The 23,180-nt window shown below is 44.1% G+C and overlaps 1 protein-coding gene across 1 annotated transcript in view; it reads right to left on the reverse strand.

Moving 5' to 3' along the window:
* Dapp1 (dual adaptor of phosphotyrosine and 3-phosphoinositides 1) overlaps positions 1–23,180 on the reverse strand; it is a 55,982-nt gene that overhangs the window by 3,776 nt on the left and 29,026 nt on the right. The window contains 5 exon segments of the mRNA XM_028857608.2: positions 5,493–5,580; positions 7,617–7,702; positions 9,394–9,456; positions 10,888–10,935; positions 17,526–17,656. Of these exon segments, the coding sequence (XP_028713441.1) occupies positions 5,493–5,580; positions 7,617–7,702; positions 9,394–9,456; positions 10,888–10,935; positions 17,526–17,656 (416 nt within the window).

Below are 23,180 nucleotides of genomic sequence, written 5' to 3' on the forward strand. Positions count from 1 at the left end.
GCTATTAGGGTAAATAAGGCATTTTACCAAGGGAGCCCCAAACCGCGAAGCACCTAGTTCCGTATCCTTTCAATTTTTCATTGGAACTGACACTTAAACTCTTAAACAATTTTCCTCCTTATTCTTTTAAAAGCTGTATTTTAAGTTTACCATGAAAGTATTTTGAGCTGACAAAAGTGTTTCAGGGCAATGTCGCCATCTTTAGCGGAAAAACTACCTTTCCCAGAATGCATTTCCCTTATATCAGTCCATAATAATATCAGTCCCTTATATCAGTCCCTTATATCATTTCCCATATTTCTTATTGGGTTTGAGAGTCAACTGGTTCTCTTTTACCAGACTTGCTTACAAATTCTTGCCTGGGAGGTTTGAACAAAGTTTTTGCTTTTGCAACGGGAGATTTGAACAAGCATTTTACATTTTCAGCTATGGCACATTGGGAGATTTCTATTCTCTCCTCAGCTGGCTTTAACAGGTGTTTCAACTTCATCAGACACTGGCCCCCGAATCAGAACCACACCTGCCTCGTTAGCCGCATTGAGGCTGGCATTTCTGATAGCAACTTTCCTCGGGGCTTGTGTTGTTAGCCAGTCAGTGAAAAACAAGATCATTTACAACATAGCTTTTCCATAGCTCCTTCAGAGATTTTCTCCCACTGATCTTATTCTCATTTTGCTTGTTCCTTCCCCCCCAGATGCAGAGCTTCAGGTATCTGTCTGCGGCTCTGTACCTCTGCTAGCTGCCTTTGGAGGTAGGGCTTTTTTTCTCCCCCGAATCTGCCTCAAATTCTAGCAGCTTTGTCAGGTCATGCATTTTCTGGGGAGGATTATGTCCCTTCTCTGTTTCTTCAGAGTCTTTCTCCCAGACAGTTCCCAGTTTGGTCTCAGTTTATCCCCTCTACCCCAGAAACAGTTTCCGACACTACAGTGGCGGCTTTCCCTGCTACTGAAGGTAGGGGCTTTTTGTCCGTTTGTTTTCGGGGTCTGTGTGGTTTGCGTACAGACTGAAAATCTAACAAGGGAGGTTTTTGCCATCTCTAAACTCCCATTAGGACAGGTGTTTTGCCTCATCAGGCCTTCACCTGGCCCAGTCCCCCAGTGGGTTGCGTTTGCTTGTCTGGGTGCTCAAGGACAGAGCTTATGCCAGAGGCAATCACCCCTCAGGGCTACACTCCCTCATCTCAGGGAGTCAGTTGAAACAAAGCTTTTCTCAAAGAGATGCTTTCTCTGACAGAAAAGAAAGCTTTACTCCTGGATAGTTCTGTTCTGCCCTGGCTGGGCTCTTTCCCCAGACAGCGTTCTGACTCAGCAGCACGACTGCTTCAGACACAGTTCAGCTTTACTGTTTTCCCAGAAAGGTCCTTTCTCTGATAGGAAAGCTTTTCTCAGATTTCTTTTTGCAGCTGTGGACCTATCAACCCGGGACTTGTAGGAAAGCAGATAACTGTGCCTTCCCACCGGCTTTAGCTTTGTTTGTTCATTAGCAATCTTCCCCTGGGTCCTGCACCTTCCTGCCTCAGCTCTGTGCTCCAGGAAGTTTACAACTGCAGGAACCCTAGTATCCCGAAATGCACTCCAACTCAGAGATGCTGGCCAGTCGCCTCTGGGTTTTTGGTCAGAAGCGAGGATACAATGCTAACAGTTTGCATTGCTTCAGGGGATCTTTGCAATAGGACGATTAGGAGCACCTTTTCATTCTGAAATGCTCACTCAAACAAAACCCTTGATGCCTCAGCTTGGCTGTAACTGAAAAGCTTGGCTTTTTTGCTTTTCTCAGGTAAAGTTTCCTGCCTTTGGGCTCTCTGTAGCTCTTCACCCTTGCTCTCCCCAAGCGTTTCCCTCAGGGTACTCTGACCCACTGTCTTTTACTAGCTTGAAGAGACAGAGCTTAGAAGAGGTTTTTAGAAACTTGTTCCAGCCTCCTGCAATGCAGGGAGGATTTTTAAAGCTTGAAAGAACTTAGAGGTTTTGCTGTCTTAAGTTTGTTGTTTTCCCTTAGAGCTAATCACAGGTGGTCCCCATACTAATATCTTCAGGTGATTCTAATTTTTGTCTCTCACAGAAGGACAATTTAGTTTTTAAGTTTAAGAGCTTTTGAGAAAGATTAAGGCTTTAGAGAGATTTTCCCCCCAAATTTTCCAAGAAAGCTTTACAGTTTAAGAGAAAGATTTTTTCCCCCAGGAGAAAGACCAACTTTTCCCAAAACTTCCCAACTTTAAACTTTGACTTCTTACACCCCCATTTTTGCCTCAGGGAGAAAATACTTTCTCCTGCGGCTTGGATTTGGCATTTCAGCTGTCCCCAGGTCAAAAGCTTCCATAGGAAACTTTTTCTTCCCCATAAGCTCAGAGAAGAGCTTTTTTACTACCCGTAAAGCCCAAAGAAAGATTTTTTCCCCCAGTTTGCTTTCAAAGCCCCCAAAGTTAGAAAATTGAAGAGTTTTTCTGTCTAGTTGCCTTACTTATTTTTCCTACACAATCTTACACTTCTAAGTTTTTCCTAAACTATATTACTACCCTATACCTTATACTTATTTTTCACAGATAGAAATTGAGAAAGGGATAGAAGATAGAAAATTTTGACAGAAGAGAATTTCGCTGCAGCATCGGACATCCTTCCAGTCCGCTTTCCTTTTCTCTCGAGGATAAAACCCCTGCCTCACCAAAAAATATATATAAAATATATTTTTTTTTTTCATAACACCGGCATGCCTTTCCACTGGCAGGGCTGACTCAGCACTTTCACCAAAAACTCTGTATTAAAACTATTGTTTTCCTTTATCTTTAGTCCCTATTACTTTGTCTTAAGTCCCTGTTCATTTGTCTTTAGTCCCCCCTTTTTTGTCCCTTTTTTTCTTTAGTCCCTTTTTCCTTTTTCTTTAGTCCCTTTTTTTCTTTAGTCCTTTTTTTCTTTAGTCCCTTTTTTCTTTAGTCCTTTTTTTTAGTCCTTTTTTTCTTTAGTCCCTGTTCACGGCGCCATTCTGTGGGGCGTTTACCCACCACCCCCACAGCTTCCCAGAGTTTTCTTGAGTGCGAGCAGCAGGAAATATTAGATAGAAGGATTTATAGCGGAGAATCTTGTGGAGATAAACAGATAGAAAATAAAGGATAGCCTCGAGAGGGCCTGGAACCTATTCCAATGGGCCCGGACTGTCTCTGGTCCAGGGTTTTTATAGGGACGCCAAGGGGTGGAGCAAAAGACCTCCTCCCCCAGCACAGCCAAGTGCAGGCCATCTCAGACACCTGCACTCAGGCCCGTGGTCCTGATCATCCTCTATGCGGACCTGCTGGGTAAAGCCACGAGGAACCCCAGAACGGGCTCCCACAGGAGACATGCTGCTATAAATTACCACACCTCTACCAAGTTTTAATGTTGGTTTGGTTGGTTGGTTGGTTGGTTGGTTGGTTGGTTGGCTGGTTAGTTTGGATTTTCGAGACAGGGTTTTCTCTGTGTAGTTTTGGTGCCTGTCCTGGATCTTGCTCTGTAGACCAGGCTGGCCTTGAACTCACAGAGATCTGCCTGCCTCTGCCTCCTGAGTGCTGGTAGACATGCCTCCCTGCCTAATGTTTGTTTTTAATTTTCGCTGCAGACATAGTGGAATGGCTGCTACAATGTTGCACTTTGGGAATCGATCTGATACTTTCCCAGGAAAGCGCAGACACAGCACAGTCTAATCGAAAGGAAGATTCAGGTCTACAGTTGTGAACTTTGAAAGATGCTGATAATATACTGTTCTTAAAGACCCAGTCGGCCAGGGAGAAGTCTGAAAATATACATTTGAACTACTTTTAAATTTAAATTTTCTATAATAATTATGTGTCATTCTTATAATAACAAAATACATGGAATTAGAAATGGAGTCATTTTCAGCCCAGGTTGGCCATGACAAAGCATTCCTCACTCAGAATCAGCACAGAAGCAGTCTCAAAATGGGCACTGTATTAACTTGGATTTCAAACCAAAAAGACAAAAACCAAAACACATGGATGCTCAGCAGTGTTCACAGCTGCCCCCGCCCCACACACACACACCAGGGAGGACTGTTCCTATCACTGAGCTATAAGTCTGGCTTTAAGGATATCCATTTTCAGACCTATAGATACAATAACCACACACACACACACACACACACACACACACACACACACACACACACACCACATTGATTAAGAAAAAGGTGCTTTGCCTTTGAATACACCATAGGTTTCAAGATAGTAAGTATGTAAAGGCTTGTTCCCAAGGGTGGTGGATTGATAGGATCAAGCCTTTAAAAGAAAGGACTCACTAGGAGGTCCTTATGTTGCTGGCACACTGCCACTGGAAGGGAGTACTGCCCTGGAGAGAGTTCTAGAAGTTTGAGCTTGACCCACGCCCCCTCAACCCCACTTGATCTCTGGCTTCCTGTTTGGAAGTGTGAGGTTCCCGTCCTCCACATATCCCTGTCTTCATGTTCCCAAGGTCTTCCTCAGAAGCTGAGCTGATGTGAGTGCTGTGCCCTTGAACCTCGAGCACTGTGAACCTCCTTTTATTTCATAAGTAGCTTGCCTCATGCATTTCATGAAAGAAATAAAAACCAGACTAACATATAATCTCACTACCATGGAATAATCCTTTTGTACACTGTGAGGATTTGTCACTCTGATGGCTTAATAAAGGGCTAAACAACCAATAGCTAGGCAGGTAGAAGCTAGGCGGGGAAGAAGGAGGCGGAGTCACCAGCCAGACACAGCGGAAGTGTGAGATGAACATGCAGTGCCAAAAAAGGTACCACCATGTGATAGAGTGTAGATAAGAAGTATGGGCTAATTTAAGATGTAAGAGCTAGTTAGCAACAAGCCTAAGCCATAGCAGCCGAGCACTTTAGTCTCTGTGTGGTTATTTGGGAGCCAGCTGGCAAGACAGAACAGACCAGTGATCCCAATGAAAAATTCTGCCAACATATTAATTACACTTACAGGAAATTTTAGAAAACTTGTACTTGGCTATCAACTCTATAATGTACGTGGTGAAAAATGTAAGGATTGGTGAATTATTTTAACTGTCTTCCCTTTGGGAAGTACATAGCAGGAATAAAAAACGCCTTTGGTGCTTGATACACAATGTGCAGTTTACACTGAGAACCAAGGTCCTCCCCAAGCTCCCTCCTTGACAACTGAAAGGCTTTCCAAGTTGAAGCATATGTCAACGTCCCTCTCTGAGACCTTCCAATCCCAATATTCTCTTCTAGAGAAAATGGGGCTGACCAACACACCTCGCAGGAAGACTGCCAGCAGCTACGACTAAAGGCTACGCTGAAGTCCAAGGACAACGCCACCCTTCCTTCTTACAGCCTCCTCTTTCCTTTAGTACCCCTTAAGCAAGCACAGATTATTCCACAGAGATGCAAACAGACTTCCCTTTGATTCCAGGGCCTGCTCTGACAACTGCAGTATACCTGACGCCACCGACATGTTAGTTATCAAGACTAGACACCTGGGGACTTTTAAAACTCACCAGCTTCCATCGCAGTATTTTGATCCACTCATCAGCTTCAACTCCTGTCTTTGCACAGAGATAAAATGTCCTGAATGGAAACACTAGGCTGGTGAAAGTAAAGAAAGAACGGGTGATAGTCGTCAGTATGGCTAGTTGCAAATATCCTGGTTGAATAGCATGAGCGCCTCCAGGGGAAGAAGAACTGATGAGGGCTCGCGTAGTTATCAGGACGACTTTGAAGAATCGGTGCACACAGAGCAGTTCCTGTAGCAATGGCAGAAATGCCTAGGAAGTTTTAGGTTTGTGTTATTACAGGCGAGATTTGTATTCTCGCAGGAGATTTCACAGAAGAAGTGTGTGTCCAGGTCACACCCACCTCCTTTGTTCTGCATGCCTTCTGGGGAATATAAGTCTATTCAGCCGAACCCCACAGTGGTCCAGAGCCTGTCCGTGGCTTAAAGGACAAGCCAGGCAGATAAGAGGGTTTGCTGAAAGAACTCAGTTGTACTGGCTGCTTTAAAGAGGGCAACACTTCCTCCAGGAGATACAAAGACTACGTAGGAAAAGGGGACCAAAAACACCTCAGTTCGCTATTTCACCCATTTCTTCCCATGACTTAATCTCTGTCATAAAGAAAATGAACCTTTCTTTCAGCACAAAAGATTGGGTAGATGTTTGATAAGTCTTCATTTTGCTGCCTCTGATTATTTAGTCAAAATTATTTGAGCGATAAAGTTAACCCTAACATATCTTGGTTATTCTTTCTATCCTCACAATCAAGACACAAGTACTATTTTTTTCCTATCTGTATTTTTTTTTTCATGTATGCTAGGCTGACCTCAAACTTGCTATGTAGCGGAGAATGACCTTGAATTCCTGATCCTCCTGCCTTGAGCTGAAATTCAGGCACATCGTGTAGCTATCAGGCCTGTGGGTGGGTGAGTGGGTGAGTAGATAGGGCTGGAGAGGGAGGGATGCTGACATTGTACACATTGTACACTATGCTAAGTGTTAAACTCGTTTCTGGACTCGGCATTGATACTCCTGGGGGAGACATTGTGAGTTGCTCTACAAATTCACACAAATTTCCCTTTCTTCTTGTAAACAGAAGCCCGGGCAATAAATTCTAATTAGTTTAAGCCAGTTACGATTATGATGATGTTGTGGTAATTTATGTTGCAGCCAATGAGTCATGCAGAAGCTTCACAGGGCAAGGTTTCCAGGGAAACATTGGCTTTCCTGAGACAAAGGGCCAGGCATGGCTGATACATCTTTCGTCATGTCTGTGAAAACATGAGAGCCGAAAGTGGCCCCTGGATCTGAAGGAGCCAGCTGGAGGAAAGTTAAGAGGATGATAAAGACCATGGGTGAGACCTTGTCACAGTACACCTGCCTCTCAAGTTCTTGTTACTCAAGAAAAACAAACGTTTGCTAGATCATAGGGCAGGTATTAAAAAGATGCCCAGCACTGGTCGATACTGTACATTGTTCACTTTCTCAGGTGTAATAACAAAATTAAGTTCTATATATACTGTCTTTATTTTCAGGGGGTATGTGATCAGAATGCTGTATCTTGGCAACTTTCTTTCAACTGGTTCAGGAAAAGAAGTGATGAAGAAAATCCGGCAAGTTTTTAATGCTCTGAGGTTAGACAGAGAAAAGTTGACATCTTGCAGTCTTGATAAGTTTGAGAAACTTTCAGACAAAAGTTGGTAGAGAAGAAAACATGCCTTCCTTTATCAAGATGCTTTCTGTATCAGAAGTGTTTCATAGTGCGCTGATTGTATCAGAGCAAAACCTGTCAGCCAGACACTGCCCTAACAATACAGATCAACCATCATTGGAGCTGGCTAAAGGATAATTAAACTTGAGAGGAAAATCTCCAGGGAGGAAGTTGTGTTGAGACGTGAATGACTGAATGTGTTCTAGCTGTGTAGTGAACAGCCTGAACCTAGCCAACCTGCCTCTTTGTGGAAGCCACTGTAGACCAGGCGTGTGTCCTCTGCACTGGAGGCGCTAACACGCTAACCTTGGGTTAGGTTCACGTCCCTCTGATCCAGACATGTACACGTTAAGACAGGTAGCTTTTTACTGCTTGGCTTAAAGACTTTTAGAAACATTTCCTTTATGAAAGTAACTTACCAGAAACAGTTGACTTTTTCCTGTGAGTAATCAAATTGAACAGCTGAGCACTCCCTTAGGTCTAGGATCCGAATTGGTTCTGGTGACTGGGGAAAGAAAAGCAAACTATGTCATAAGAATAAACAGACATGTGTGAACATCCCTCACTCCTTTACAAGGTTTCTGCTGCATACAACTGTCGATTTCCTTTCATGAAGACGATGGAGGATGTGAAAGCCTGACAAAGGGAACTAGCCTTTCACAGACTAAGCAATGGGAAGACATTGCTGGGCTGCACAGATGGCTCAGTGGTTAGGAGGGTGACCTGCTCTTACAGAGGATCTGTGTTCGATGCCCAGCACCCACATCAGGCAGCTCAAAACTGCCTGTAACTCCAGTACCAAAAGTCTCCTTGCCTTAGGGTGGTACCAATACTCAAGTGCACATACGCAAAAAACAGACACATACTCAGACGCATAACTTAAAATAAAAATATATCTTTTTTTAAAAAGAGGTTGCTTTTGTCAATTTACATCAGACAGAGATAGATTTTTAATACATGGAAAGGAGTTATATTTTCTCCCATCTGCTGTGGGATGGTCTGTATGTCAAATGCTCTGATTGGTCAATAAATAAAACACTGATTGGCCAGTGGCCAGGCAGGAAGTATAGGTGGGACTAACAGAGATGAGAAAGGAGGGAACAGGAAGACAGAGGGAGACACTGCCAGTCACCGCCATGACAAGAAGTATGTGAAGACGCCGGTAAGCCACCAGCCACGTGGCAAGGTATAGATGTATGGAAATGGGTTAATTTAAGCTATAAGAACAGTTAGCAAGAAGCCTACCACGGCCATATGCTGTGGGATGGTCTGTATGTCAAATTGTTCTGATTGGTCAATAAATAAAACACTGATTGGCCAGTGGCCAGGCAGGAAGTAGGTGGGACAAGGAGAGAGGAGAGTTCTGGGAAGCAGAAGGCTGAGGCAGAGAGACAGCCGCCGCCACGACCAGCAGCATGTGAAGACGCCGGTAAGCCACCAGCCACAAGGCAAGGTATAGATGTATGGAAATGGATTAATTTAAGCTATAAGAACAGTTAGCAAGAAGCCTGCCATGGCCATACAGTTTGTAAGCAATATAAGTCTCTGTGTTTACTTGGTCGGGTCTGAGCGGCTGTGGGACTGGCAGGTGATAGAGATTTGTCCTGACTTTGGGCAAGGCAGGAAAACTCTAGTTATACCCATCCTTTTTATAAACTTCTACTTCTGCAGAAAATTTGTATACAAAAAGGAAGGAGAATCATTTTAAGTTGGCATGATAAAATGGACCCAAGCAATGGATATGCTATTAATAAAAGGAGAAATTGCTTCATAGGGACAGTTAATAAAGTATGGCAAGGGAAGAATTCCATTGCCCCAAACAGAGGAGCCGTGTGCTCCAGAGAGGGGACAGCTGTGCTGACCTGAAAGGCTTCTGGAGGCAAACCACAGAGTCAGGGCTGATCGGGGACCAAGTGCGACACCTTGGCTTGGGAGATGGCTCAGTAGGTAGAGATGCTCGTGGACAAATCCAGCCCAGTGACCAGAGATTGATTCCCAGGAGCCACATTTTGGGAGGAGAGAAACAACTCCCACAGCTCGTCCTCTGACTCCAAGCACACTCTGTGGCAAGTGTGCCCCACCCCCACTATAAACACAAACTGAAAAGGCTCGGGTCTCTGGACTCTGTTTCGGAGGGTGCTGGGGACCTTACAGAACTGATGACTAAGTGGAGCAGGGCACTGATGTCATTCTCACCATCTGGTCTTTGAAATATTTCAGTTCATTCCTTTGCAAAGTGAACCATCTTGTTTTCCAGGTCTGAGGGGGAAAAAATATAAGTTTTGAGTACAGAATGTAATATCTAAACTTGATAGTTTATTTTCATTTTAAAAGTATATAAAAGACAAGATAAAAATAAGCCTAAAATATTTTTATCTATCACTTTTGAGAAAAATTTCAAAATAGCTATTAAAAATGATGATTCTGTGTTCTAAGATCACAATAGAAATACCACTAGCTTATTTAAATGAATAATGCAGCTGTTGTAAACATTCAAGGTGATTTCTAACAAGCCACTCAAGTTTCTATTTTATTGACACTATAATAAAAAAATAGATATCAGTTTTGAGAACCTACTGTGAGCTATATCCCCACACCAGAAATTTACATATATATTCATGTATACTCTTGAAATTTTATTTTTATATATAATATATATTTAGTTAAATATATGATAACTAGCACATACATATAAAGCAATGTCATCTATTATTATTATCATTATTATTGCTATTATTTCACAAATAAGCCAGCTGAGATTTAGGAACCTTTAGCCACATGACACTGAATCTCTCCTGAAGAGCCATGGACTCACAATGAAAACTTGCTGCTTCCTTCCTATATCCTAACAAAGTGCCCATCTGTCTCAGTTGGCAATGCACCCACTCAACAGAGACAATAGAAGATTCAGGAACAAACATTCAGGTCAGGCATGGTTGTGCACACCTGTAATCCTAACCCTAAGGGCTCTGAGGAGTAAGGTTGTACATCTGAGGTCATCCCGGGCTGTGAGTGAGACCCTATCTGAATACAAAACAAACAAACCCATAAACAGGCTACAAATGTGAATGTCTCCCACCCTCAGGGAGAATCCAGCCTAGTGAGGACATGGATAACTGCATGATTAGGATAGAGTCAAGCAGCTTGGTTCACAGGAGAAGGGGTAAGACCCTGACCCCTGAAATAGGCAAGGGCCAACACAGCATGAGTGGAGCCGATATGCTGAATGATGGTGGCCATGGCACATGAGAATTTAACAGAACTTTAAAGGTAGAATTTCAGACAGGGAGCAGTCAGGCGCTCTGACTTACAAAGATCTAAATTATGTTTACTTTGGCATGTTATAAAATATTTTTTAAGCACCAGTGATGTATTTGGCCTACCTTTCAGTGAGCATTGTATATAAATTTGACTTTTATGTTAAAAACAAAAAGACCAGAAATGTTCAAGAGTTAATTTACCCGCTTTGTTCTTAACCCTTCTACTGAGCATGCTCCATCCACATGCTTCCTTTTTAATATGGACTGCAGGTTACTCTTACACAGGGCTTGGACAGAGAACCGTCAAGTCAAAATATATGTGGCTTAAAATAAATTTATAATATCCTTTAAAAAATCTGTCAATTTTAAGAGATGAGTCTATGGTGTGTTGTCTTTCCTGTGGTGGCCTGAGCAAACCACACTCCCTTACCTTTACCAGGCCGCCCTGCTTGGTGAGGTAGCCTTCTTTGGTGCCGAGCTGCAAAAGAAAAAGGCCAGAATGAAGCCCAGAGTTGTCATGTTTGGCCTTGTGTTCCTGTCCTATGTTATCTTCCTGTCCTAAGGGACGAGCTCTTACTCCAGGCAAGCTGCAGGCTTGCCCCTCTGCCCTGCTCTAGGAAGAACATGCTTGCTGCTGATCTTTACCTGGTCCTCTCTCATTCTTCACCTAGCTCTTAAAACTCTCCCAGGTGCTGTGGGAGACATTTCTCGGACTGGATTATCTGATGTATTCCATATCAACAGACATTGCTGGAAAGGCTCTCTATTACCTCAAGTTCGTGATTTGAAAATAATTAGCCACAGGTATTTGTCAGTGCACATTGTGAACAGCAGCAGCTTGGATTGCTGTAGGAATCCTAGTGTATAAGCACTCATATGTAATGGGTGCTCCATACTACAATTGGCCTTCAGCCTCTGTATCAATCAGCTCTGCACTCTTGGGTTCACAAACCATGGACTGAATCATTTGAAAAGAGCACTGAGTCTGTATTGAACATGTACGGATTATTTTACTTATCATCCTCCAAACAAATAGCCTATTAACCATTTACCTGGTATTTAGATTACACTGGTGTGATAAGAAGTATCTGATTTGAAGTACAGGAAGGATGCATACAGTTTATGCAAATACTGTGCCACTTTATAGAAGGGTCTTAGATGTCTAAGGACACTGGCTCCTATGTGGGGTCTTGGAAATACTGACAGCTACTGAGAGATTATTACATTTGGGACAGAATATTAAGAAAAGTAAAAGAATTTCTTTATTCCAGGGCTTTGTCTTTTAAAGTTTTAAGAACTAAGAAGCAGAATTATCAACATTTGTTTTATTACAGTCTTCCTCCTCCTACATGTTCTTCTCCACTCCAAAGCCATCTCATGAGACTCACATCCCATGAAGAAGATATTCAGAAGTGTAAATGTATTTATACTTCATCTATTCAAAATGGGATTTGAATTACAAATGAATCATTTGTTTTAATCTATGTTTCATGAGTTCAAAAGTAACAGCAGAACTTAGCATCTATGAATTATGAATGGAAGGGAAATCTACATAGGCCCGGGACCCTAACCTTCATAATCCCATAACCTTCTGAACAAACTGAATTCCTGGGAGGTTATTTTGTTCTAATGTGCTCTTGTAATATATCTTTCTTTATAGAAAAGAAAACAAATAAGAACTGGGAAATGACTTTGTTGATGTCAGGGTTCTTTTTATGGGAGTTTCCAGAATGTTCTTTCCTGAGGTGAATTCTTCCTACCAAATAGAAAGAGGAACCACCAAAGTTCAAAGAACCAGAGAGGAGAAATAGCCCAGAGCCACTTCTGGAATTCTGATGGCAGAGAAGTCAAGATGAACTTCCTAACTGTGCATTTCAGCAATGTTAATCAATATTGCCAAGTCTGATATCACATAATCACTGTGATTTATTTTGATGTTGAAGAAATTAAACTGAGGGGCTGGAGAGATGGCTCAGTGGTTAAAAGCACTTGTTGCTTTTCCAGAGGACCTGGGTTCAATTCCCAGTACCCACATAGTAATCACAGCCACCCACAACTCCAATTCAAGGGGACCCAATGCCCTTTTTGGCCTCTGAGGGCACCAGGCATGCAGATAGTGTAAGATATACATTCAGGCAAAACACAAACAGCATACACTTAAAATTTTTTAAAAATTGAAAATTTTTAAAAAGTAATTAAACTAAGTTAATTATTAAGAAAACTTTTAAAAATTGTCATTTTGGGTTGCTACGGGTAATAAAGAGATAAAATGATTAAGGGTAAAATGTTTTGTAAAGGATCCTGATAAAATTAGCCACTGAATTCAATCTAAGAAATAATGCTACTCACTCAATATTACCTCTATCTAATTAATATACTAATGTCTAGTTTTTTTTCTGTGGTCTTGGTAAGTGAAATGCTGAAGATAGAAAGGCTGAGAATATAATCTGACCCAGAGTTTCCAGATATGAGAGCTAAAAATAATCTTACGGCAGACTTATCCTTAAACCTGATATGATCCGTAGCAGAGAAGATGTTTGAAACAGCTCCAGGTTAGGAACTGTTCAACAGTAAAGGATTAGCCAAACTGCCTCCCTCACCATTCTCAGATGGAAAGGGTGTGTGGACATTCGTGCACCTTGGCACAGAGTGGTGGAGCCCAAGCAGGGAACAGGGAGAATTCACACCGACAGTGATGCTGGCTGTGGGAGCAGCAGCTTGGTGTGGGTGGTGACGCTGGGTGGATGAGGGCTTCTTTCCAAACAGGTGAAGGTGGCAGACAGTGCGGCTTCACAGAGAAATCAGTAAAGTAGATGTCTGCAGTGACAGGAGGGTGGCAGTGGCCTGGAACTGAGCCGTGAGTGAGCAGGAATTCTGGGTAAGGGGATGGGCAGCAGGAGTGGCGGCCGGAGATTGCTTACACTCTTGTTGATCAGCAAATTTCACGAAGCCAATCTGAGTCCGAAACTTGAAATACATTGATTCCTGGAATCTAACTACATTCAGCCTATCATCATGTTGTCTTTATACCTTATCTTGAAGGTGACCAGTTCGTGTCCTAAGAGGGCTCCTTGCCCCTAACTTAGCAGCAAGTCCATTGAACACTTAGTAGTTAGGGGTCTCTTTCAAAATGTGAAGACTTAAATTATGTGACTAACGCTGTCAGCCTTTCTCAACACCCCGAACAAAGCCTCTGCCTTGGACAGTGAAGGCTTTCAGAGCATGTGAAGGAGGTAGCTGGCATTTAGCCATGATGATTCCTCACGCACTGCAAGACACTTAGCTTGCCTCAACCTTCCTACTCCTGGGAAGCAACTCCATCTGGTTCTCTGGTGCCTTGGTGTCTCAGATTCAGTCCGGCTCACTCCTTCCAGCATGGCTGACCTTGTTGGTCCTTAAAGGCCCTCAAAGGAATTCCTGCCTCAGAGAACTTGTGTTATTTTCTATCTACTTTATCTGCCTACTCTATCTTGTTACTTCTTAAATGTGAATTGTTCCTTCCTTTTTTTTAAAAAAAGAGATTTTTATTTGTTGCCAACTTCATATACACACATAACATATTTTCTCATTCCTTTAAATGACATTTCTGTTCAAACATTACTACTTTCTCAGAGAGGTTGCCCTGTCTTCCCCTTAACCATTAGGTATTATAATATTATGTTGACTATCTATCGTCTGTGACCTGCACTAAAATTGAGCTCAATGGGGTGGGTCTTTGCCTAGTTACTGCAAAAATCACAATGCTTAAAGCTGGTGGGCACATAAAAGAGTTGTTTAACAAATGAATTAATTAAATTTAATCTTACCTCAGGAACCTAAGGCTTTGCTGTTTACAATACATGAATAATAATTTCCCTAAATACAGTTGACAAAGGATGTTAAGTAATTTTATGTAAGTGCCTGCATTTTGGGGAAATGGGGCTGCTTTCATTTTTACTTCAAGCAAGTTCTTCTTCTAGGAGTATGATGTAATGTTCTTTCTCCACAGACAGGGCTCGGACAGGAACTGAATTCTCAAAAGAGAAAACAGAAGTGTGGACACCTCAGAGCTTGCATTGGGAGACAGAGGTGCCACATCAGATGGCCATTTGGGACAATTAGTAAACAAAGAGCCATTGTGTTCAGTAGAGGACAAGAATTCCAATCCAACCAGAACTCTTCCCTCAACCATGCCAATCCAGAATTCCGTAAGCAAAGAGTGACGAGGTATGGTTCAGGATCTATGAAAAGGTCTTTATTGTTTTGGTTGGTATCGTTACATAATAAATTTCACGGGCCTCTCATTATATAATGTGTGTTCCTTGTTGACCAAGCACTAAACACTTTAAACTTCCCTCCTGTGTTACAATGTCTACATACTTGGGCAGGTGAACTCTCTGACACATGGAGGAAGCCAACAGAAAGTAATATGACTTCCATAATTAGCTCTAAGGAGTCCTAGTCTGCCCTGCTAAGACCAAAACTACCGATTACATATTGGCTGATTCTTGCTACTGATAAAAGATACTTGTAGATCAGAGTTTCACTGATCATTGATCTTCAGAAGTCTAGCAGGGTCCAAGAGGGGAAGGTGGACATGGTTTCTCACCCTTAACCAAGAAACTACCTGTAGCTGATACCTGCTGCAAAGGAAAAATTCATTTTCTTCAATGGCATCTAACTGATCACACTTCAAGGTATACCTAATGCCTGGGGAGTAGTTGGCCAACACAAAGCGAACTCACTGGAATTTTTGTAGACTTTTTGTCTCAATTTGCTTTTAGGGGGCATTTTTTGTTTTGTTGGTATTTTGCTTGTATATTTTGGGTTTTGTTTTTGTGGTACATTTCTTGGTTCTTGTTTGTTTCTTAAAGAGAGAAAGGGCATGGATTGGGTGGGTAGGAGATGGGGAAGATCTGGGATGAGTTGGGGGAGGGGAAGTGTGGTCGGAATATAGTGTATACATTTTTTTCTCAATAACAAAAGAAGTCTAGCAGAGGAGAATGTGGAGTTAAGCAGCCAGTTGATAGAGAGGTGGTTTTGTGATGGGTAGAGAGCTAAGGATGGGGAAAGAGGAAATTGAAGCGAACTGCCTGGCTAGAAAATAGAAAACAAGAACTGAGCAGACTGTAGGTGTTGGTCTGGTCTCCGGTCCCCTCTGACTCTGGAATATGCGTCACTCACTGTGCTTTCCTGGATTTCTCCAGTTCTAACATCTGAGGCTTCTTTCGCTCCTTAACAAAGTCCCCTCCTCCTGCGTGCACACGGCGCGCGTGTGCGCGCGCACACACCATCTTTCTTAACCAATTTTTGAGGATTGTAGGAAAATGGTAAAAATAAGGCATACCATTAACTATTCAGGTTACAAAAACACAAGCAATTATTTCTGTGTATATACTGCACATGTGTGCATGCATGTGTGCACGTACATGCTACAGCATGTACATGGAGGTCAAAGTGCAACCTTGAGTATCTTCTCCTTCCTTAGAGACATACACCGGGCCAGCTGGACTTGAGGCTTCCAGAGGCTCCCTTGCCTCCGCCTCTTATCTTCTCACAGGGACAAGGACGTGTGTGTTACTGAGTCTTGCTTCACATAGCCGTGGGGATCTGAACCCAGGTCCTCAGGTTGTGTGGCTGGTGCTTTACCCACTGACTCAAGTCCAGTCCTTCTTCCTTTTCTATTGGCAAAGCATCATGCTTCATAGTCTGGCTAGCCTCAAATTTAATCTCCCTGGTGTTGGAATTACCAGACCATACCATCACACCCAATGTGGTATGTAGAAGGAAGCCTTTTTTGGCATCAGAATAGGGGGAAAAAATCACTTCAGGGATAGGAAGGCTGCATCTGTTTTAATATGGTTGGTCGCTGAATAACTAACTGCAAGTGGCTGTTTTCCAAGTGTAGGATTGGTTCCTGGTGTTTTATTCGGGCACTGCCATTTTTATCATCTGCAAAAATGGAGATTTCTCCTACTAGAAGTATTCAGCATTCCAGGAAGAGAAAGCAAGTAGAACTGTGAGGATGAGGAAAGAAGGGGTGTCTAGGAGGAACCTACAGACTGTGGCTCACAGAACATGCATGAACGGACTCTGGGAACAATGAGTGATTCTGTAACACTCATGCTAAAGGGGGGGTTGGCTCATGCTGCAAACAAGTAAGAATACTTTCTCTTGGTGGGTGCCAGTCAGTGAAGAATGAAGGCTAGAAAAATAGCACCCCAAGTTTTGTTTTTCGGTACATCAAAAAATATGTAGGGTTTCTCTATGTAGTCCTGTCCCTCCTGGAACTCACTCTTGTAGACCAGGTTGGCCTTGAACTCAGAGATCTGCCTGCCTCTGTCTCTTGAGTGCTGGGATTAAAGGTGTGGACCACAATGCCCAGATGCACCCCAAGTTTTATGGTGAAGCTGGAGAAGGCTTTTCTTTCATGGATGGTTGAATTGCAAAAGAAATTGTTTTTCTGAGTTGGAAGCAGCTTGTCAAAGGGTGACTGCCTAGTGAACTCCATGAGCCCCTGGTGAATCTATTCCACCACGAACGTTTGGCCCTTTAAAGGGACATTTCAATGATGTTTTCTAAGTTTTTTAAATCCTATCACTATGGCACCCCCCCTCCCGCCGTGTGTGTGTGTGTGTGTGTGTGTGTGTGTGTGTTCTGCTGGTGATGGAACCCAGGACCTCACAATACCAGGCAAGTACTAAAACACGGAGCGAACACTCAGCCAAAGCATTTGTGGGGTTGGTTTTTGTTTGTTTTTTAATTTTTCCTTAGGCCAGATGAACTGAATTATAGGCTTCAAATATTATATTACTTTCCAAGTTTTTATATCCCCCACTAGAATATACTGTTTGTTGTTTGTTTGCTTTTCAAGAGAGGACAGGGCCCTACAAGACAACTCTGGCTGACAAGGAACTCTCTGTTTAGCCTGGGGTTGAACTCATAGCAACTCTCAAGTTCCCGACTCCCACGAGCTGGGATTATGACTGTGGCACTAGGCTGGCTCCAAGCTAGACTGTTTCTGTGAGCCCACGAACTCGTTCTTGCTGCATTCGATGGCATTCAGTGAGGGGCACGGTGGGTACTTACAGAAGGTGCGGTGGGCACGAGGTCGTTTTCTGTTCTTCCCGTCTGCATGGCCGTGTGGACCCGGACTGATTCATAAATGGAAGGCTCTTCCACTATTCTTGGATAGGGATGTTTCAAAACAATCAGAGTCCCTGAATGAAAACAGAAATATACATCTGTGCATACATATACATATAATCCAGTATGATCCCTAGGGAAGATCCAAATGTCAGCTAGGTAACTGGCTGGATTGTAAAGCCTATTTATTTATTTGTTTGTGTATTTGTTTGTTTATTTAGTCTGTGTGTATGTGTGTCATAGGTGGAGGTCAGAGGACAATTTTTGGAGTGGGTTTTCTTCTTCCTCCATGGGACTCCAGGGGTAAAACCCACGTCGCCGGGCTTGGGAAGCAAGTGCTCTCTCAGCTGAACCATCCTACCACCCCCTCTATTGTTATACACATGTGCTTACTCATCTTCTCAGCACTGGGGAGTGACGACTTCACACAAGGCACGTAATTTGGGTGCAGAGAGATATGACATGATGTAGATGAGTAACCACTGCAGTCATTTAAATGAACAGGGGGATGAGATCCATAGAGTAATGAGGACCAAGTGGGAGATTCAGCAAGGCTTTCACAAGAAGCTTGATGGTTGAGCTAGACCTTTAGCAATAACCAGAAGTGAACTTTAACAAAGCCGTGCAGACGAAGCAGAAAGCCCAGGGCCCCGGGAAAGGTCTATGCTATTGCCCTTACCGCATAGCAGCATTGAAACAAACGTCACCAGTCAGTGGGCCTCCCAGCCCTCTCCCCATGTTCTCCCAGCACCCTAAGGAAGCCTGGGACTTGGCTGGGTATGGCATGAGCAGATGGAAGCTTGCTTGCAATTGCTTCCACTTCCATCCTGAAGAGGGGGCCAGGCAGAAAGGAGACTCAGCCCAGACAAGGAGGCCCTGGGAACATCATTCAGAGGCTCTGAAAACTTCTGATTCAGCATTCTGACATTTCCCATTCTGTACACTTCCCTAACTGATCAGTCAATCAGAAACTAGAAACTTTGACTACAAAGGAAGCCGGAGTCTTCTTCTTTTTCTCTACTGCAATGGCTTCTTGCTAATATTCTGGGGTGGGGGTGGGATTGTTAAAGATCACACCGAAGGTCTTGGATGTGCTAGGCAAGAGCTCTCTCTACCTCCGACCTCCTTCTTGCTTTTTATTTTAACGAGGTCTTTTCTACAGCAGCTCTATTCAGGACTAGACAAGACCCGAAGGTAATAAGTAACTCAGTCACTAGGTGATTTGCTTTGTTCTGTGCCAAATACTTGTGTTGGCCATGGGGCCACCACAGCAGACCCGGGGTACCTGCCCTTACTATGACAGTCAAGACTGAGGGACCAGAAGCACAAGGTCAATACATTTCTGGTGCAAGATGCATTATGAACAAATGAATAAAGAAGGGCAGGGGACAGAAGGTGGGGGGGGGGTGACAGTCTCTATAGGTGGTCATCGTTGAAATGATGAGTTCAAAAAACTGTAGAAAGGATAGACATCAAATTGGGGCAAAAGAGGAGCAAATAGTGACAGCAGCATTCCTCCTTGGTGGTGCAAAGGCCCGGAATGTTAATGATAACTGTACCCTCCAAAACACTGTCCAGTGCTTGTATAGACATGAGTGACTGTCAAATCAGACACCCTGGCCGCCACACAGTGTGTGTGTGTGGGGGGGCAGGGTAGAAAAGACAAAGGAAGGGTCTCTGATGCTGCTTTGGAGAAGTTGAGCATCGGCCCCTCTGTGTATCCCATTCACATCAGTAGCCCCGGGCTCACAATGACAAATGGCTGGGCGGTTATCAGAGGGCACAGTCCTGCTCTTGCACGATGTCTGTGCTTTTTCTTCTCTTCTTTTTTTAATCACTGGGACCCTTTCTGAGAATCCATCAGTCACATGTGGGGCACGAGTCAGAACGAAAGCACAGGCATCTAAACCAAGAGCAGCCTTTGAGCAGGCTCGGGCGCTGTGCAAGCACTGCTCACCTCTGTAGATGCTGGGTGAGCTCAGCGCTGGTGTCCTGTCGCCAAGAAACACCTCCACCGGTATGCCAGGCAGCCAGTCTGGCACTGTGGAAAGATCCCTGGACTCAGCAGCAAAGGCCAGGCTGGGCTGCCCCTCCCCTGCCTCTCTCTACCTGCTGCCCCTCCCCGCCGCCCTCTGTACCTGCTGCCCTCCCCCGCCCTCTGTACTGCTGCCCCGCCCCGCCCCTCTGTACCTGCTGCCCCGCCCCGCCCCTCTGTACCTGCTGCCCCCCCCCGCCCCTCTGTACCTGCTGCCCCGCCCCCGCCCCTCTGTACCTGCTGCCCCGCCCCCGCCCCTCTGTACCTGCTGCCCGCCCCCGCCCTCTGTACCTGCTGACCTAGTGCAGGCCCTCTGTGCTTTTGTTCTTCCCCTGACTAGTGCAAACAGCTACACTTCCTCTACCAGGCTGAGCTGTGCACCAGATAAAGGGTGTTTGCAGAAAGATTACAAAACAGATATTATTCTTTGATAAAGAACATTTTAAAATCCTTAAATGAAACTTTAATGACTAAATTTTTGAGAACTTGGATTTTTTTTTTTTTTTTTTTTTTTTTTTTTTTTTTTTTTTTTTTTTTTTTCGAGACAGGGTTTCTCTGTGTAGCTTTGCGCTTTCTGAATCACTTGTACCAGCTGTGAATCAAGATCGCTCTCTGTCCGAGTGTGGATAAAGGCGTGTGCCACCACCGCCCGGCTGGATTTTTTAAAAAAGATTTTATTCGTGTGTGTGTGTGTGTGTGTGTGTGTGTGTGTGTCTGTCTGTTCATCTGCATTTGTGTGCTTGTGCATGCTGATGTCTGCAGAGGTCAGAGTGTGTCAGATCCCCTGGAGTTGGAGTTACAGGCAGCTCAGCTGCCTGAAATGGGTGCTTGGAACCAAACTCTGGCCCTCGGCAAGGGGAGCAAGCACTTTTAACTGCTGGGCCATCTCTCCGGCCTCACACTCTATCTAAGTCCTCTTTGAATTACTCACTCCCTCTTTCTCTTTCTCTGCCCTTCATGTGTGTGCATGCATGTACATGTGCACACGCTCTAGTGTACATGCATGCGTGTGTGTATGTGTGCACTAATTGGATTCACTTCATTTAGTTCCTCTTTTGGAAAGAAGGCTCAGCCACTTCAGTAGAAGCTATTTCCTGGCTTCACAAACACTGCTGGAGGCCCATTTTTGAGAAGCGTGGGGCTAGGCCCCTGCGGACACGTCCATCACTGACAGCCTCAGACTGGCTGTGACTACTGAGCTGGCTCCCTTTGCTCTCTTGTTCAGCTTGTCCTTGCATTCTGGGCGCATGTTCTAAAGCATTTCCTCTCCCCCCCTGTACGCCAGTGTTTTTTAATTTAGCCAGCTAGAGATGCCCAACTCATAACTTCCACCCAAAGCCCGAGACAGTGCCTTCACTCTACAGGAAAGACACTCTGGGTTGGTGAGCTTAGACACAGGGACCACAGGACTTGGTTAGAAGAGTCAGATGAAGAGGGATGGGGAGGCAGGTGCATGTGGAGAGGCGGGGTGGGCTGGGGGAGGGGCGTGGCAGAGGACCGAGAGGGAAGCAGATCAGAAACTGCCTGTCCTGGCCACTTGGTTCCAAGTTTCACTTCAGTTTCTGAACCTCATGAAGGTTGCTTCCTGCCACAGATATGAAGCCTGGCTTCAGACGTGCTCAGCAGAGGTGCATTTTTCAGATGATCAGAGCTGGACCATCATAGGCATTCTAGTTTGATGGACTGATGGGTAATGGAGTTTCTGTGACAGTTTCTGTGACCTCTATAACTCCATACCCATTACCATGATTGTGTTAAGAGACTCCTATAGATAGAATTCTAGATGAACTCTAGATAAAACTCAGAAAAAAGACAGGAATGGCCTCAGGTATTGTTTTGGAAACTTTCATTTTCATATTTATTGTACTCAAGTTAGCTTGTTAGGTCTCCCAGATGGACCATAAAGTGTTTGAGACAAAGAATGGTTTTGGAGGGGCCTAGAGCAGTGACTTAGTGGTTAAGAGCACTTATTGCTCCTGCAGAGGACCTGGGCTCAGTTCCCAGAACATACATACATGGTGGCTCATAGTCATCTGTAGCTCTAGTTCCAGGGGATCTAATGACCTCTTCTGATCTCTGTGGGCATCAGGCACACTTGTGGTGTAGGCATTCATGCAGGCCAAACACTCACACACAGAAAATAATAATTTTTAAGGGATGATATCTAACTCACCTCTCTATTTTATCAGTGGTTAACAGTGTCCACCTGGTGATTGGCACTCAATCCATACTTATTAAATAAATATATGAGATAATAGGCACCCACGTTTTGTTTCTACCACTCTGGGGTTCAGAAAACAACTTTGCAATTGTCGGTGCTCTTAACCACTGAGCCATCTCTCCAGTCCATAACTTTGCAATTGTCAACATGTGTTCTTCTGTCCCTGCCAGTGGGATGTGGCTTTTTAGGGGTGTGTGTGGGGTGGTCTTAAATGAATAGTCCAGTTCTTCTTCCTATCTACCTTGGAGCTTGCTTGACATACTTTAGCCAACATTCATTTCCAACTCTAGCAGCTTTACTACCCCATGTTTAGCCTCCCAGGGAGAAACACACTAAGAAAAGGCCAGTAGGCTAGTTAGCTAGGGCAGTAGATTCTATTTAAATGTCCAAGCCAAGTCAGATCACTTAGTTTGGATTGGTCCCTTGATTCTACCACACATACGAGTACACTAGCGTTTAAAATCTGAGGAGACATTGTAGTGGGTAGCAGTTCCAGCTTTGACCTGGAAGTACCACCCTCTTTGAGGGTGTGTGTCATGCCTACAAGGCGGAGCCGAGAGAGGACCTCTGAAAACCCAAGATCCGGATGGGGAGCTCTCTCGGCTCCGCCTTGTAGGCGTGACAGATCACAAACCCTCAAAGTGGGTGGTACTTCCAGGTCAAAGCTGGACCGGCTACCCACTACAAGACATTACAAACATTTGATGGACACATCTGTCATTAATTGTTTCCTGCTAGACCAAAGAACTCACAGCTCTTGCCGTGAATCTGACGGAATTAATGGCCACCAAGGGGTTTAGTGAATGAGTCATAATGGTGAACGCTTGTGTCAAGAATTATTCTGAGAGTCTTTTACATCTGAAGTCATTCTGTCTTCACAAGGAGGCAGCAAAGAATGAACTGGCAGTTTTAGTTGATGATGAAACCAAGGTCAAAGCTCGAAGAGGGGGTATAACGTGCCTGAGGACACGGGGTTGTCAAATGTCAGAAGCTAGCGCGGAATGGGCAATCTGTGTGTGGGTCTGCCCATCACGCCACAGTTACTCCCGGCCTCCGGTGTCGTTGCCGTGGGAATCTCTGCTGTGTGCCAAACGCTCTCAATTGTGGGCAAGAGTTGGCATGTATAAATCAAGGTTTGAAGAAATGGATTCGTCTGGAGGCAGCTGGAGGAATGGGGATGTGGGTATTTGCTATCTTTTTCTCATTGGGTCTGTTTGGTCATTTGTAAAGGAGAAATTAAATGGTCCCAAGATACCTTCCATTTCTAACTGCCTGGAAAGCTTTGTAACGGATGCATGTCCTGCTCTCCGTAACTATGACATTTCCTTGAAGGACTTTGTCT

The sequence above is a fragment of the Peromyscus leucopus genome, chromosome 6 (genome assembly GCF_004664715.2).
Source record: "Peromyscus leucopus breed LL Stock chromosome 6, UCI_PerLeu_2.1, whole genome shotgun sequence".
Lineage (NCBI taxonomy): Eukaryota > Metazoa > Chordata > Mammalia > Rodentia > Cricetidae > Peromyscus > Peromyscus leucopus.